The 17,729-nt window shown below is 36.5% G+C and overlaps 2 protein-coding genes and 1 long non-coding RNA gene across 6 annotated transcripts; 1 reads left to right on the top strand and 2 right to left on the bottom strand.

Annotated features, from left to right (window-relative positions):
* Nucleotides 1-650: 650 nt before the first annotated feature.
* Nucleotides 651-2,152, bottom strand: Alg14 (ALG14, UDP-N-acetylglucosaminyltransferase subunit). The gene is made up of 5 exons (XM_089869415.1): nt 1,653-2,152; nt 1,434-1,576; nt 1,215-1,361; nt 1,086-1,145; nt 651-1,013 (listed from the first exon to the last, which is right to left on the bottom strand). Exons 1-5 carry the CDS (start codon nt 1,813-1,815, stop codon nt 843-845), a joined length of 684 nt encoding a protein of 227 aa, XP_089725541.1. The 5' UTR covers nt 1,816-2,152; the 3' UTR covers nt 651-842.
* A 102-nt stretch (nt 2,153-2,254) lies between these two features.
* LOC149691932 (uncharacterized) lies at nt 2,255-7,499 on the top strand. The gene is made up of 3 exons (XR_016383544.1): nt 2,255-2,340; nt 3,980-4,061; nt 7,369-7,499. It is a non-coding gene; the product is annotated as an uncharacterized LOC149691932 (long non-coding RNA).
* A 1,677-nt stretch (nt 7,500-9,176) lies between these two features.
* On the bottom strand, nt 9,177-17,677 carry LOC149691931 (uncharacterized). 4 transcript variants are annotated; one of them, XM_089869407.1, is made up of 5 exons: nt 17,566-17,677; nt 15,741-17,337; nt 15,458-15,657; nt 11,764-12,637; nt 9,177-11,696 (listed from the first exon to the last, which is right to left on the bottom strand). In XM_089869407.1, the coding sequence occupies exons 4-5, from the start codon at nt 11,845-11,847 to the stop codon at nt 11,397-11,399; spliced, it is 384 nt and encodes a 127-aa protein (XP_089725533.1). In that variant the 5' UTR covers nt 11,848-12,637; nt 15,458-15,657; nt 15,741-17,337; nt 17,566-17,677; the 3' UTR covers nt 9,177-11,396. The 4 variants fall into 3 exon arrangements, with proteins under 4 accessions (XP_089725533.1, XP_089725534.1, XP_089725535.1 ...); XM_089869408.1 differs by having other exon boundaries at nt 15,741-17,582; XM_089869410.1 differs by lacking the exon at nt 11,764-12,637 and having other exon boundaries at nt 9,177-10,823; nt 15,741-17,582.
* Between the last annotated feature and the right edge of the window lie 52 nt (nt 17,678-17,729).

Here is a 17,729-nt window from a genome sequence, read left to right as displayed (position 1 = left end):
GTTTCGTGTAACGCTATAACTCCGGTCGCCCAAAAATCCCGTTTTCGGCGTGGATCTGCGCACGCGCCGCACATTTCTTGCGCATCGTGCTGAGGATAGGCGGCACTACCGGTTTCCTGCGTAGTTCAAACCATGGATTAACTAACGCTAGGGATTGTTCACTAACCGTGTTTCCCATGTATTTCTATCGCCAACTTCATGTTCCGAATTATTCCTTGATTCCCTTCTTCATTCCCCCAATTTATTGGACCAAAACGGATGTAGATATAGCGCCATCTCTCGGCAAAATAAATCGTTTTTGCTGATTTTAAAGATGGCGGCGCCCAATTTTAGGTGGGAATTTAATTTTGACGTCATATGACACGTGATATTTGGTCCAATTTTCTTGTAACTTCCGGTTAGGGATAGTAGCTCCTGCTAGGGGGTGTTTGGAACATGCATACTTAATCTTTTAGGGGGAACGAACAATCCCTAGCGTTAGTTAATCCATGTTCAAACTAACGCCGAATATAAGTCACGTGACCTGCTACATTTCGTGAAGAGAGATTCCTATACTGACCAAACTTCCCTATCTCCATCTTCCTTGCTGTGTGTTTGTTTCTCTGCATGCAATTAATGAAATGGTTTATTGAGAAAAAACCAGTGGGTAATTAAATAGGAAATCGTTTTTATTTTGACATTATTATTTATAATTTACATTACAGTATGTAATAAAAAATAAATTGTTTATTAACCGAATAATGATAGAAAAAGTCCCGAGATCTATTTTCTTCTAGTAAAGTCATTAAAGCGTTTTTTTTTTTTTTTTGATAATTAATTTAAAAGAGAACTTGTTTGAACAATTAAATTAACAATCCCAGATATTTGGCGTTTGGATATTTTTCTTGTAGAATTGGCCACTGGACTAAAAAATGGTCCGCAAAGTAGTAAAGTATTTTCCCAGAGAGTGACATACTTTCAACTCGACAAAAACTTTCCACATAAACAATAGTAACTTTTTTGATGGCTAGGATCTATAATTAAATCCAAACTAATTATAACGGAAATTTTTAGTTAGTTAATTAAAAATTAGATAGTTTATTAACTGATAGTAAGAGTCCAACAAGGCATAATGGTACACAAGTACCTGGTCCATTGCAAAGCAGCTTTTTTTTTAAAAAAGATTAAATTATTTTTAATTTCATTTAAAATTAATTTGTATTTTTAATCCTTACAAGATCTGGTCTATGTTTGAACATGATAGGAATGGCAGAAAATATTGCCTTTAACGTGCTGAAAATGCTGGAGAAATAAGATTGCTTCACCTCTCGGCTACGGGGAATTTTTTCTATCGTGTATTCTCTACTCGAATCTGTGCAAAACTGTTAATTTAAGGTGTTAATTAATTAACTAAAGATTAATTATTTACGATAATTGAAGGCAGTAGTGTTTACCTCCTCTCTTTCAAACTTTCTTTCTTCCATTCTATGAGCCTTCTCTTCACTTAATACATCGGTTTCAGAAACAACGTAGATTCTAGGTTGATAAGAAGGTGGCAGTGGTTCCGAAAATAGCAGCATTTCGTGGGTATGTCCGCCTGTTATAGTTGTCATTGTCAATTTACGTTTAACAATGGCATTTAAACGTAAAATTAGATTAATTTAATTACTAACCTGATCCCAGGACAAACATAACTTTAACAGTATAACGTCTCTTGTTAGGAATTGGAAGTACTGATTTTCTCGTTTTGTTTATCCGAAGAAACACTACTATAGTTCTAATTACGAGTAGGCTAATTACGCCAAAGAATATTTTGTTAAAATCGTACGAATACATGGTTATAAATTTAATTACTAAATGCTTTATTTGTTTACATCAAAAATCGCGATGTTTAAATCCCACCATCTCCATTTTGGTTTGCGGAGGTTGCGGTAAACTCCAAAGCCATGTGTTTCCGGTGTAAACCGGAAGTGACTCTTTGCTGGAGTCGAGTCCAGGGCTGGAAATAAGACAAGTCCAAAACTAGTTTATTAATTGCTCGGACCAGTTTATTTATTCCAAAACTTAGGGTCACTGGTCCCAAGGACCACTTAACTAATTATCGTTTTTGGAAAAAATAGACGGTGGGACCAGTTTATTAATTCGGGGTTCCTTATAAGAAATCTTCTAGCTCACACATTTTCCACCAATTCTACTACTAAAGCATAGCCCACTCGATCACGCGCAACACGACGCAAGCTGCTCGCGCTATAGAAACCCGTTCAAAACTTCAAAGATTCGATTTACATGTAGCCATATAAGCACAACTTTTGAAGATTATTCAAAGGAACCCAAAATTAACATTAAGTTCTATGGGAGGAGGTAGGTTTTCTGGCCAGATCCTTTGTCCTATACATCCGAATAACCTGAAATTTTAATGAGACGTGTGTTTTGGCTTGTTTTATTATATTTAAAAGGGTCCAAGCTTCTAGAGTGGGTAGCTTTTCTTATAAAAATTATTTTCCAAAGTCAAAATGATGGCTTATGAATATATCTTCGGATCTACTGGTCCCAATGTCCGAAAATTTTAATGAGAGGTGTTTTACAATCTATTCTGTTATACTCAAAAGGATTCAAGGTTTTAGAATGAATAGATTTTTAATAAAAATTAATTTCTAACGTCAAAATTGTAAATTCAGTATTTAATCCACAATATCGTTGGATAAAATGGTCTAAATCTCCTGAAATTTGTTTGAGAGGTGTGCCACAATATATTCTATTCTATTAAAAAGATTCAAGCTTTTAGAGTCGATAGATTTTTTTTAATAAAAGTTAATTTCCAATGTCAAAATTGTAAATTCAGTATTCAATCCACGACATCTTTGGATCTAATTGTCCAAATGTAATGAAACTAATGAGAGGTGTGTTACAATATATTGTATCAGAAGTATATAATACTTCTCTTCGAGAATTTTAAATTATACTTAGTTGTCAAGGAGGGCCAAGAAGAAAAAAGCTTCCTCGCAGCGGTACTCTACTTGTTCGATGACATTCTGAAGCTTCTTGTGTATTTTTTAATGCAATAATTTTTATCAGTATCCAAGAAAGAGAAGGATAGGATATAAAAGCGGTACGAGCATAATAGTAGCTAGGAGTCTTCGACTGCCCGATCTTAGAGCTCAGGTTTCGGCGTCTCCGATGAGAGATTCGTGCACCCGTACCTAGTTACCTTGGTTATGCGCATCACGTCACCACGCAAATCCAATTAAAAAAATAGCGGGTTTTTCATGCTAGCTTAGGACTTTGAAGCAACGCCGCCTATATTACGTGTTGACTGCACTTGTAGTGATATTTTTTTATTTTCATCGGGCGTTAATCTTTAATCCATCTTAAACACTTATCTAGTAGAGTTTTGGTGTATGGAAAGAGTAAAAAACCGTTACCTTTATCTAAGAACCATAATTTACTATTAATAAAAAATAAAATAACGATAAAAAACGGACCCCCTTCCACGGGACGGTGGGGTATGAAAGAAGAGGCGGGTCAGAGTGACAGAGGTAAAAAGGAATTACGTATTATTCGCCTTCCCGGTCAGTAACGTCATCAAAACGTACTTTAAGTGAGCCTATAAGATAATTTAAACTTTTAATTACGTGTTGGAGGGAGGGGCTCTATACTAGGCTATGAGTCGGACAGACTCGGACTGAAGTAAATACTAACCGTTCTCCATTCCTGCTTCTAAAATTAAATCTATCCCTGGTATAGTAATTAAATTAGTAACTTGAAAAATATGCTAAACACAAAGGAAAATATTACATTCGCAATAGAGAATTACTAGATTTGAGAGTTGTATTCACGTCTAATCTAGGTGTAGATTATTAATATCTGAGTATTGAGGAAGGTAAGCTCTTTCAGTTCGTAAAAGGGTCCCAAAAATTAATTTAAAAAATGTATTTCTTTATTTAGTTTGTGAAAAGACGGGCGTAAGTGTTTAATTTTGATCCTTTACACGTTCTTTCAGAAACAATCTAAAGAGATGGGGACCGCGATTTGGACGCTTCTCTTCATCTCCCCCCCCCATCCTCCTGCCGCCATCATAAAAGGTAAGACCATGGACTCGATTTACATATTCTCAACCCTGCATAAGCTTTCAGTAGTAATACTTCTCAAGTAAGAAAAAGTACGTTAAAAGTATTTTTAGTCACATCGTATGACGTACATCTACGGTGAGGCTCTTAGTTTGACCTGCCCTGTTGTTGTCCCCGTCGTGCCAGTATACCCACCTTTGGCTGTATAGAAGTTTTCGTTAGTCGTTGAAGGGAAAGTGAAAGGTAGAGAATTGTGGTGAGGTGATATTTTTCGTTCGTGTACTAATGAGAAAGGGAATTATGATAGTAAGGTTAAGCTATATACTCTCCCTTTAAAATTCTTCTCACCCGTCGTCGCCGTCGACAATACGATTTCACGCTTTCAATACCGCTCCCCTATTTCAACATTCAAAGAAATCGAGGGGAATTTCTAATCTAGGCAAAGAAAATACTGATGGTATTTTTAGAATGGTCTTAAGGCACCGGGATATTACAATTATCAGAAGTGAGATGAGACCAGAAGTACTGAGCTAACCAAATTCTTCACTCGGCGAAAGTGAATATTCTTGATAACACTAGAACGGTTGGCCCTCTAGTAGCGGTTTCTGAATTTTCCCTCCAAAACGTGAGACGCTCGCGGTGGTAGACGGCCAAACTAGATTCAAGGAGCCGCGTCCGTGTTCGGCAGCTTTAGGTTGAGGGGAAGGGGGTAGGAAATGTTTTTGGAACTCGACCAATTTTTTTCTCAGTAGTGTAGGCGCGTGTGAAGCGGCATAAAATCCTCAAATTTGTTCACTAGTGCCAGGATCTACTATCAATGCTAGAGCCCTTCACTTCTAGTCTCATCTCACTTCTGCAATTATTGGGTGTTTTACCGAATTCTCTCTCTTTCAAACGCTTCTGGCCATAAGTTCATGTTAGAAATTTTTAAGATGCGATAAGTATGCTTAGGCATAAGTTGTAAATTAAAAGTTTATGTACGTGTATTAATTGAACGTTAAGTACGTAATCATTTTAGCACTGTTATCGAGGGGATAATCACTAAAACTTTCTGTTATTCTATTAAGGGTTACTTGTGTGTAATCAGTTTAGCATTGTTAAAGCTAAAACATCGTTTTTATAATGGCCCTACGGGTAATCATTTTAACAATGTTAAGGGTAGCGCATCGAGGGGCTACTCACTCAAGTATTCTCTTGGCGTCGCACTATTATAATTGTAACATAAATAAATTTATTGAAGTAAGGATTACTGGTAATCATTTTAGCACAGTTAAAAGTAGCGCATCGAGGGGCTATTCACGTAAATTTTATATACGCCTGTTAAGTACGGTACGATGTGGCTACTATTATGAGCCCAGCCCTTGGCCCATCTTGTTTAACTTTTATTTATTAGAAATTTTGTTTAATCAAATCTTTCGTGTTCAAGCATTATTATTTGCCGGTTCAAGCAAATTAATGAATATTTCTGTTTAGTTCTATCATGGAAGAACTAATTTATTTATCTATATATATAAATAAGTTCTGACTGGCAAACTGACTGATAATCAACGTCCAAACTGCTTGCCCTAGAAGGCTGAAAATTTGCAGGAACGTTACTCATAAGTAGTAGGCGCGTACTAAGAAAGATTTTTCCAATCCGCCGCCATCTTAATAAATGGCGCCCCGAAATGTGAAAAATCTTCTCTATGCAACAAAGTCCGCGCGTTTCAACCGATTTCGCAAATATTTAGTACACTGGTTTCCTTTAACCTACAGACGGGCTGAATGGTCTTTTGGGTTCGATTTGTTGCCATCTTTTTAAATGGCGGCCAGAAATTTAAAAACCCTTCTTTATGGAATAATGTCCGCATGAAAAGGAATAAAAATGTCCCGACGGGCTGACGGGCAACGCCGAGTGCTTTCGCTGACCTAGGGTGCTACAAAAATATTAGTCATCAATAAAATCTACCCATTCTTTATATCATTTTGATGGAACTTCTTATTACACGCGAGCGACGCCGCGGGTAAAAGCTAGTTTATTATAATTACAGATGTTCGGTATTGATTCAAACGTTCCTGGCAATTCCGGCGTTACTCTATTCCTTGCCGCCATATTGGTATTTCTTTCTAAGCTATAAATGTTTATGTTTTGAGGCATACCAAGTACAATATACGAGGGGTCCGACTATACAAAAATAAAGCGTACGGAATTTCGGGATTTCTTCTTGATTTCGCCTAAGATTTCGGAATTTCCTCTTTGATTTCGTAATTTATTGATTACTTCAAAGATTTCGTGAGAAGCGTACGGGATTTCGTGTAAATGTCGGACCCCTCGACAATGTATAATTTAATGGTGAGATTGAAGTAGTTTATAATGTCACCGAGGGGCTAAACACTCGCGCATTCTGGCCTCAGTGTAGAAAAGCGCTACTTGGGAGAGCTAATATTTTTAAATCCCTCCACCGGACTGAAACAATGGTTGGGTAGTTATTTTTGCTTATTAATTGGTCTTAGTTCCGAGGTAGTTATTTAGCACCTCTGGGTTATCTAAACAAATAATTTAATACGAAGTTATAACAAGACGACCCAAGGGCTGGGCTCGTAAGAGTAGCCACATCGTACCGTACTTCGACGCGCGTCTTTTAACAGTGGTAAAACATGGTACCCGTAAAGTAAATCAGAGTGAATAGCCCATCGATACTCTAACAAAACCCTTAATCCTTATTTCAATAAATTTACTTACGTTATAAGTGAATATCCGGGGCCACAAGCTAGTACTTTCTTTTAAAACTCTTTTCGATTTGTGGAGAAATAGACGTGTTTTGGGAACGTTCCCCCTTTCGCTAGCTCGAGATAGAAGCTCTCCTGGATTACAGATTAACAAAGCTTATTTTACAAATACGAAGGTGCATTTTCGTTACTATTAAGGGTTGGTCGCTTTAGAAATTGAAAGCTCAAGGTTTTTACTTCCCTTATTTTTGTATTCAAGGTTGGGTGGGTTTTTATCTTTTTACTATTGTTCACTCGCACTTACATATTTCTTTTATACGCTTAATCTGCGCTTAATCTATACATGGTTAATAATATTTATGCAATTTTAATTTTAACAATTAACTTATTCCATAAAAACGCGCAAATTACTGTCCTAATTTTTCAACACTCAGTGTCTTTACGCGCTTCCTATCTGGACGCAAAAGCGTAATGCTACGTTTTGCCACCAAATACCCTGGTTTTCCATCCTAACAACCTCGTTTTCCACCGTAGGATATTAGCGTGGGAAAACAGTGGAAATTCTAAGCCGATTAAAATTTGTTAATAATAGAAATTTTCTTATTATTTTCAGTACCTGGACTCAACACTCGGAAGTTGCGCGTTTATAAAAATATTCTTATTATTTTCATTATTAATCTTTTTAATAAAATCTAATGTATCAATGAAATATGCTTCAAAATAAAAACTCGCATTAATATTTATAAAATATTATTTGATAAAATTATTTCTATTTATAAGCTTATTAATTATATTATAGTTATGGCGTCAAATAATAAAAATAATAAAAGACTTTAACCAAAGTTATAAAAATGATTACCACATTTTTGAAAAGTATTTTAATTATGTCCGAATGTATCAAATGGAATAGATTTCGAAATAAAATATTGAATTCATATTTATAAGTCTGCCTGATAAATTTATTTTTACTTGTAAGCTTACTAATTATATTTACTATTTTTAGTGACTAAGGAATAGAAACTCGCTTCATACCTCTGAATTAGAGTATGATTAAAGTGCTTGCTCAACATAGTAGAGCCGTCAGTCGAGTATGAATATTTTGAATACAGATTTTATTCGAAGTGCATTGCACTGAAGCGTGTCGTAGTGCTGGTTACATAACTGTGTGTTTGCTTATGTGTGGGGTAGAGAACGGGTTAAAGGTTGCGTCTGGATTACGAGTAATTATCGAGGGGCTACTCACTAAAAACTCGTTAGTGATTTTAAACGGGATAGGGATTTGGGGTTACTTAGGGGCTATGGGTTATTATTATTATTAATATTAACGGATAATTAAGCATTAACACATTTGCCACTAGGGGCGCTGTATACGTAGTTACGTATTTACTGACATCTAAAACATGATAAAATTCTGATAGACATTCGTGTAAGCAATAGATAGTTCATAAATTGCCGCTAGGGGCGCTGTGTACGTAGTTACGTATTTACTGACATCTAAAACATGATAAAATTCTGCTAGACATTCGTGTAAGCAATAGATAGTTCATAAATTGCCGCTAGGGGCGCTGTGTACGTAGTTACGTATTTACTGACATCTAAAACATGATAAAATTCTGATAGACATTCGTGTAAGCAATAGATAGTTCATAAATTGCCGCTAGGGGCGCTGTGTACGTAGTTACGTATTTACTGACATCTAAAGCATGGTAAATTTTTGCTATGACGTCATATCCGGTGACGTGGCCAACGACGTAATATCCGGTGACGTGACCAATGACGTCAAATCAGATGACGTGATCAATGACGTCATATCCGGTGACGTGTCATGACGTCATATCCGGTGACGTGTCATGACGTCATATCCGGTGACGTCAGCTATGACGTCAACGAGGTAATTGACTTGTGACGTCACGACAGATGTTAATGGTAATAGGTAATGATTGTCCATTCAGTTAGCCCTAGCGTTCATTCATTTATACCTAGCGTTCATTCATTTAGGCCTAGCGTTCATTCAAATAGGCCTAGCAGTGTTCAGCTATTTGGATTTCGTGCCCGGGGTATGGCGCACCCGAGTCCGCGCATAGGAGCTTTTAGCGCCCCCCGACGTTGGAAATGTATTTGGTTGCAGGCAAAGGTCAGACGGCTATTTCGTTGCCTGGAAGCCGTCGAGGTCAGACGACTCATTCTTTGCCTGGAACCCGTCGTGGAGGTCGCTTGGAAAAACCTTTGCAGCCCAGCTGATTGTGATCCCGGCTTTTAAGGTCGATTCTTGATAGCTCTGCCATTTCGATGATCGTTTTTGCCGAGGACGCAAGCTGAATTCGACGCTCTTCAACTTACTTGGCCGCCATTGCTTCGCCTCGTGGTGCTTTAACAGTCCGTAAGCGTAAACTTTACAATAATCCAAACTCATCTAGCTCCCCTTAAATTATTTATTTTATTTCAAGTATTTAAATTAATTAGGTTGTGTTAAATGTTAGTGAATTTCATTTATTTATTAAAAATCAAGTACCATAAATAAAATTTTACAACAAGATCTTGGACAAGAGAGAATTCCTTAATAATTAGTTTAAGGGCTATTATTATAATCTATTAAACGGGGTACGTAATTAATTTAGAGATAACGCGACAGATTTTCGGAAATCGGGTCCCGCCGAGAGAATTTTAAAACACGAGGAACCTAAGCCTAAATTAAGCCGTGTCTTATCAAACTCAAGTTATTTTACGGATTCTGTATGTGGGATAATTTTAAAATAAATGGAAGGTTTTCCTAAAATTACTTAAGGGGCTATTATTATAATCTATTAAACGGGGTATGTAATTAATTTAGAGATAACGCGACGGATTTTCGGAAATCCGGTCCCGCCGAGAGAATTTTAAAACACGAGGACCCTAAGCCTAAATTAAGCCGTGTCTTATTAAACTCTAGTTATTTTACGGAAACTGTCTGTGGGAATAGTTTTAAAATAAATGGAAGGTTTTCTTAAAATTAGTTTAGGGGCTATTATTAATTAATTTAGAGCTAAAGCGACAGATTTTCGAAAATCAAGTCCCGTAGAGATAGTTTTAAGACACGTGGACGTTTGCCCTAAGCCCAAGTTCAGCCTTGTCCAATTTCAACTCAGGTTTTTGTTTATGGGTTCTATCTGTGGGAATAGTTTTAAATAAGGGTTTTCCTAAAATTGGCGAAGATATTTTAAATTATTATTCTATTAAAAGGGGCAAGCAATTTAGTTAAAATAAATTTCAGGTTTTCCTAAAATTAATTTAGGGGATATTTTAAATTAATTTCATTATTAAGCTGCGTAATTTAAAATAAATGAATGGCAAGTTTTTCCGAAATTAGTTTAGGGGATGTTTTAAATTATTTTCATTAAGTTACATAATTTAATTTTAAATAAAGGGCCGCTTTTCTTAAAGCTATTTTCTATACAATTTTGGGAATTAGCTAGCGAGAGTATTTATTTAATTCGGGGTGGAATTCATGGTAGACAACTTTCTTTAATTTAGAGTGGCAATTAGTTGGTGTAGTTCTTAGGGGATGTTTTAAATTATTTTCATTAAGTTACACAATTTAATTTTAAATAAAGGGCCGCTTTTCTTAAAGCTATTTTCTATACAATTTTGGGAATTAGCTAGCGAGAGTATTTATTTAATTCGGGGTGGAATTCATGGTAGACAACTTTCTTTAATTTAGGGTGGCAATTAGTTGGTGTAGTTCGTCTCGGTTTATAAATTTGGTAGCCAGTTTTTTAATTAATGACACGCTTTTCTTAAATTATTTAAATCTACGAGATTACTTTGTTAGTAGGCAATAGTTTAATATGTGTTATTAATATGTTTTAATTTATAGATGTGGATGATTTTCTTGGATTTTTCTGTCGCTGGTCATTCCGAGACTTATCCTTCCAGATGACATCCTTTGTTCCGATTGACGCAAGATGCTGTTCTGGACTCGCTATCTATCATTCCTGATGACATGCTTCGTTGGTTTCACGTTACATGATGTCTTCTGGACTTGCTCTTTCTCTTAGCGCTGACTTAAAGATATGGAGGAAATCATCGAAGCTAGAAGACACAAAATACATCTTTTTTACTTGCAATATTTTCATGTAACCACTTAACTTAATTTTTTTGCTTGCAAATTTTATTTGTAACTACTTATTATTTTTTTTCGCGTTCAAACTTTAACTTACACAACTCTTTAATATTTTTTTGGTTCGAAATTTTTGTAAACACTTTGGTTTTTTTGTTTATTACTGAATAAATTTTGCCTTAAACCTCGTTCTTTCTTTTCTTGAATTTTTTACATACTAGACTTGGTTTCAGTTTTTTTTTCTCTGGACTTAGGGGGATATTTTTGACCCTTTTTTTAAGCTTTTTACTTAAAAACAAGTGACAAAATACATTAAAAAAACAATATTTTTACAAAAAAAAATTTTTTTTTGAAAAATTTATTAAAAAAATAAAAAATTTATAAAAAAACAATAAAATAAGCATAAAAAAGGTCAAAAAAACTACCCCAAGTGTTTTTCGACTATTTTTGTTCCTTCCCCAATATCGAAACTTTAGATTTAAACTTAAGCTACCACCCCCAAGGTAAGCCTTGCGAGCCCAATTTAAATTTAACAAGTCCCTGGTTTACTCGGGAATTATTAAATTTAAACTAAAGCCCGCTGTGGAGCCCCCAAAACAAGGAAACTTCGTCCTTAGCATGGGATTTCCAATGAAAGTCCACTCGATGATTGAATTCCTCCACTCGATGATTGAATTCCTCCACTCGATGATTGAATTCCTCCACTCGATGATTGAATTCCTCCACTCGATGATTGAATTCCTCCACTCGATGATTGAATTCCTCCACTCGATGATTGAATTCCTCCACTCGATGATTGAATTCCTCCACTCGATGATTGAATTCCTCCACTCGAGAGAATGTTTCTGCGCAAGAGAAATTCTTATTAATATTTAGAGAAAATGGAACATGCATAATTTCAAATTAAATTACCTTAATATGAAAATCCTCTTGAATATTCTTGCATGATGTAACGTAAAATGTTCGGGCAGAAGACAAATTATTATTATTTGACATAAATAGCACACTCCTAACATTAAACTCAATATCTTAGTATGGGGAAGTAAAATAATACCATAAAAACCTAAGCCTTGATTTAAACCCGCTCAAAATCGTGTTCATTTTTAAAGGACAAAGCGTATAAGCAACCTTCTACCTTAAACATAAATCATAAATTTATTTAGATCCTACAAAACTCCCTCAACGAGTTGCCAAACGCTTTTCCCCTAAAAATATTTATAATTAAAATCATAAAGTAGATGCCTTAATACCGCAAAGGGAATCTCACCCTTAAAATCCTGATTACGCGTTCATTATTCTTAAAAGGGAGGGCTAGGACCAGTTTTCACCTATTCCATATTTCAGCATTTTATTCATGTCCTGGCGAAAAAAAATCCCTAAAAAGAGAAGGACACAAGCTCTTTCCTTCTAAGAATAAATATAATAATAAATAATAAACTAAATACCCCAATAATTGCCTACAATGTAACAGGCTGTCGAAATGGTCTTTTTTGCTAATGAGATTCCCATTAAACGGATAAAATCAAAGTGTAGACCTGAATTGAGAATGGAATTGTCCTGTTAATATTGCTAAAATTACTATTAATAAGATTTAATTACTTCACTGAGAGCCTAAAATATCTAAATTGTTTTCCTAGTGAGATTCAGTTTCAACGGATAAAATCAAAGTGTAGACCCGGAATTGTAATGGGTTCATTGACCTGATTAATATAGGGTGTATTTTGTCAAATAATAATAATTCATTCTAGAATCCAACATAAATTTCTCCTTTGGAAACAGATGATAGCTAAAAAATAAAACCTGTTCAATTCAAACAATCTAATACAAAATTATTATCAAAATAAACTTCTAAATTCTTTCCAAGAAGCCATTTGGATACGGCTAACTTGTAACAAATGTTACGGTGAAAACAAATGGGCTTGACACCCACAGGGCCGGAAACGAGGAAACTTTCATATAGAACATCTGTCCCCTCCTTAGACTAGAAAATTTATAGGACCTTGTCCACTAGTGTGTGCAAAAACTCCGCGTATCTCTAGTAGAACCACAGTTATGAGCCTTCAAAGTTGGGTGTAATTATGGTGGGATGGGGGGGGGCAAATAGGACTATAACATAGTCAAAGGACACCCCCATATATCTAGAAGAACCCGAGTTATGAGCCTTCAAAGTTGGGTGTAATTAAGGTGGAATGGGGGGGGCAAATAGGACTATAACATAGTCAAAGGACACTCCCATATCTCTAGTAGAACCACGGTTATGAGCCTTCAAGTTGAGTGTAATTATGGTTGGATGGGGGGGGCAAATAGGACTATAACATAGCCAAAGGACACTCCCATATCTCTAGTAGAACCACGGTTATGAGCCTTCAAAGTTGAGTGTAATTATGGTTGGATGGGGGCGGGACAAATAGGACTATAACATACTCAAAGGACATCCCCATATCTCTAGTAGAACCACAGTTATGCGACTACAAAGTTGAGTGTAATTAAGCTGGGATGGGGGGGGCAAATAGGACCATAACAAAGTCAAAGGACACTCCCATATCTCTAGTAGAACCACGGTTATGAGCCTTCAAAGTTGAGTGTAATTATGGTTGGATGGGGGCGGGACAAATAGGACTATAACATACTCAAAGGACATCCCCATATCTCTAGTAGAACCACAGTTATGCGACTACAAAGTTGAGTGTAATTAAGCTGGGATGGGGGGGGGGGGCAAATAGGACCATAACATAGTCAAAGGACACTCCCATATCTCTAGTAGAACCACGGTTATGAGCCTTCAAAGTTGAGTGTAATTATGGTTGGATGGGGGCGAGGCAAATAGGACTATAACATACTCAAAGGACATCCCCATATCTCTAGTAGAACCACAGTTATGCGACTACAAAGTTGAGTGTAATTAAGCTGGGATGGGGGGGGGCAAATAGGACCATAACATAGTCAAAGGACACTCCCATATCTCTAGTAGAACCATGGTTATGAGCCTTCAAAGTTGAGTGTAATTATGGTTGGATGGGGGGGGGGGCAAATAGGACTATAACATACTCAAAGGACATCCCCATATCTCTAGTAGAACCACAGTTATGAGCTTTCAAAGTTGGGTGTAATGCTTTTCCTACGGAGGTGGTATGTTTGTGAACCTTTTGCTTAATCACTCGGGCTTCTAATATGGTTGGATGGGGGGGGGGGCAAATAGGACTATAACATAGTCAAAGGACACTCCCATATCTCTAGTAGAACCACGGTTATGAGCCTTCAAGTTGAGTGTAATTATGGTTGGATGGGGGGGGGGGGCAAATAGGACTATAACATAGCCAAAGGACATCCCCATATACCTAGTAGAACCACAGTTATGAGCTTTCAAAGTTGGGTGTAATGCTTTTCCTACGGAGGTGGTATGTTTGTGAACCTTTTGCTTAATTACTCGGGCTTCTAATATGGTTGGATGGGGGGGGCAAATAGGACTATAACATACTCAAAGGGCATCCCCATATCTCTAGTAGAACCACAGTTATGAGCTTTCAAAGTTGGGTGTAATGCTTTTCCTACGGAGGTGGTATGTTTGTGAACCTTTTTCTTAATCACTCGGGCTTCTAATATGGTTGGATGGGGGGGGGCAAATAGGACTATAACATAGTCAGAGGACATCCCCATATCTCTAGTAGAACCACAGTTATGAGCTTTCAAAGTTGGGTGTAATGCTTTTCCTACGGAGGTGGTATGTTTGTGAACCTTTTGCTTAATCACCCGGGCTTCTAATATGGTTGGATGGGGGGGGGCAAATAGGACTATAACATAGTCAGAGGACATCCCCATATCTCTAGTAGAACCACAGTTATGAGCTTTCAAAGTTGGGTGTAATGCTTTTCCTATGGAGGTGGTATGTTTGTGAACCTTTTGCTTAATTACTCGGGCTTCTAATATGGTTGGATGGGGGGGGGGCAAATAGGACTATAACATACTCAAAGGACAAAAACGACTTAACTCCTTTGACTAGAAAATTTATAGGACATTGTCCACTAGAGTGTGCAAAACTAGTATCGCGTGTTCTTGATTAAGCTATCAAAACTTTCGGAAAAATAATTGGTAAAATTGGCCAGTGACCCCCTTGGTTTTTAAAAATAGTATGGGACATTTTAAAATGTTATTGGACATTGTGTCCTGTGCTTATTTCCGGCCCTAGACACCCATATTTACACCAATAGATTTGTTAATTGAAAACATTTTAGAGAACTACAGTTACTTTGAAACCTAACTTCGGCGTTAATACATCTGCCGTTAAAGGTTTTCTACTCGCTTCAGTTAAGGGCAATATACAGCCAATAACCAAAGCAACAAAAGTGCATTAGTTATTTAGAACTATGGAGTTCCAAATAACTACCATTATGTTTGGTAACCAATATATAAAATCAACTAAGGCTATGTTTTCTTCAAACAGACAATGGTCGTAATTAACAATCCTATTTGGCACGGTTAAGATACATTTTCCATTTGTAACGTTTAATTTCCATTTTCCATTTGTAACGTTTAATTTCCATTTGGTTGCGATAAAACTTTGGTATTTAATCTAAATTAGCCCTTAAAATATAAATAAAATATTTACCTGGAAAGATCTCTTATACCACTACTGAAAGAGGCAACAGCTTCCTTGAATCCGTGGTGCCAACGTGGTCTCTCGTAAGCCTTGGTAATAGTAGCACCAGCCAGAGCCCAGTGGTGCCAACAAAAGTGGTCCCTTAAGCCTTGGTCGTAATTAACAAACGTATTTTGGCAGGGTTGACCATAAATTTTCCACTTCCAACGCTTAATTTCCGATCGGTTGCGATAAAACTTTGTTATTTAATCAAAATTAACCCTTAAAATATAAATAAAATCAAAATATTTACCAGCAAAAATCGCACAGAAAATCGCAGCATCTCGTTCCCACGGAAATCGCTCCAAAAGAACCCAGAATGAATAGGCTTATTTTGGTGCAAATATAGACCACTAGATGGCGCTGCTGAAGTTAGGCAGACTTCAAAATATGGCGGGAGCGTGCGTTTCAATTTTATTGTTTCTATTTTCTAATATAATTAATAATTTAGTTAATTATAATTTACTAATGTCTTCAAAACACTTTTCTCCACTTTTAGAAAGTGGTACTGGAGTTTATGGATTCCTGCAGCTGGAAAAACCACCCTGTACACATGTTTGTCTAATAGGTCGAAACCTGAAATCATAGTAATTAAACTAATTCCTATGAAAGTTAATTAATTTTACAGGGGACCCTGTTTTACGTTGATCAAAAGTTCTGAAATGAAATGTGTAATATATTCCAAAATCTTTGTTTGTTTTTGGCCTAATTATTCCTGTTCTTAATTAGAAAATTAGTAAAATAAAAATAGTATGAAGAAAGAAGATGCTATAGGTTTAGCCGCCCCTTAAGGTGTCCTGTAAGAATAATCTGGTTGGAATACACGTCAAAACGCTATCAGAAATTCCACCTAAAATGGTGCAATCGAAGAGATGCGAGTCTTCCCTCCAGTAATGACAATGGTCAATAATACCAGAAGTATATAATACTTCTCTTCGAGAGAAGTGTACCACAAAGCGGGGTAAGTGTAACGTCACTCTTCCCAACATCGGAACATTTAGAGCAAGGTTATTAAGACGAATCACATACGCGATAAATGGTTCCCTCATATTACTCTATTAGCGTTTAAATATTTGGCAAGACGCGCTTGTGCATTTTTGTCCCATGTCAAGACGAGGTTTGTGGGATGATTGCTGGGGATTTGGTGCCAAACAACTATAGAATTCACCTTACGGTGCGATGCCTATTTGTAGTTTGATGAGCGGGAAAGCAAACTAAAAGGGTGAGCCTCTGAAGAATGACGTTACATAACTAAAGCATTAAGAGGTTACAGAGTGTCATCCTTCTCCTATTATCCCCTTCTGATAATACTAAGGTTAGTTTCCCCAAGATGTGCGCTAGCTTCAAACGTTACATCAAAAGCGTTCCTTGGTTTCTTGAAGTAAAACTAATTAATTATGGGCTAGACAATCTGGCTGTATAATCTAATACTTTTTAAAAGGCATGTTTTGGACAAGGAGTATGGGGTTGGGTTTTTTATCTTGGAAAACGGTTATAAGTACCTTATTCGCTTATGTATGTACTGAATTTACAATTTTGATATTGGAAATTAATTTTTATTAAAAAAACTCTATCGACTATAAAAGCTTGAATCCTTTTTAGAATAATAAGACACGTCTAAACACAAGTCTCATTAAAATTTCAGGTCATTTGGATGAATAGGACAAAGGATCTGTCCAAAAACCTACCTCCTCCCATAGAACTTAATGTTAATTTTGGGTTCCTTTGAACTCCCCGCCGATAGTCCAAAAGTCGCATGTTTTGTCCGATTGAATGGGCTTCTATAGCGCGAGCAGCTTGTAAAGTTTTGTAGTTCTTGACTAGGGTCGATACTCATGAACGCTGGATCTCTAAAGAATTTCAGGGAAAAAACTATTGGTTTTAGAGCTTTCAAACTTCGCTCGGTAATTAATATTCCTTCAGTACACCTCGCATTAAAATTTCAAGAAATTTGAGTCCGTATTTTCAATATTAGGGGCAAAATACCTGGTTCCCCCATAGACGGCTAAGTTTTAATTTTTTTTTACAAAAAAACTACTAAATATAATCTTTTGAAACTTTGCACAAAAATCACAAACCTTATTTTACACCTCTCATTAAAATTTCAAGAGATTTGAGCCAGTATTTGCCAAATTAGGGCCAAAAAACTTAGTTCCCCCCATAGCCGACCATGTTAAAAGCTGACGGCTTTGATTTTTGGCTTAAAATGCTTGATACGCGTTTTCGGGCCCATTGGGCGGGC

The sequence above is a fragment of the Phalangium opilio genome, unplaced genomic scaffold (genome assembly GCF_054372755.1).
Source record: "Phalangium opilio isolate 3A_F unplaced genomic scaffold, DU_Popi_V2 ptg000025l_1, whole genome shotgun sequence".
Classification (NCBI taxonomy): domain Eukaryota; kingdom Metazoa; phylum Arthropoda; class Arachnida; order Opiliones; family Phalangiidae; genus Phalangium; species Phalangium opilio.
This window is presented reverse-complemented; position numbering and strand designations above follow the sequence as displayed.

What these genes read in the sequence shown, in the direction of transcription:
- Alg14 (XM_089869415.1), bottom strand. Translation starts at nt 1,815, where the DNA reads ATGTATTCGTACGATTTTAACAAAATATTCTTTGGCGTAATTAGCCTA. An exon ending in TATGTTTGTCCTGGGATCAG is followed by an intron (nt 1,577 to 1,652) that starts GTTAGTAATTAA and finishes CAACTATAACAG; the next exon opens with GCGGACATACCCACGAAATG. An exon ending in GAAAGTTTGAAAGAGAGGAG is followed by an intron (nt 1,362 to 1,433) that starts GTAAACACTACT and finishes TTAAATTAACAG; the next exon opens with TTTTGCACAGATTCGAGTAG.
- LOC149691931 (XM_089869407.1), bottom strand. Translation starts at nt 11,847, where the DNA reads ATGTCAAATAATAATAATTTGTCTTCTGCCCGAACATTTTACGTTACA. An exon ending in AAGAGGATTTTCATATTAAG is followed by an intron (nt 11,697 to 11,763) that starts GTAATTTAATTT and finishes TCTCTTGCGCAG; the next exon opens with AAACATTCTCTCGAGTGGAG.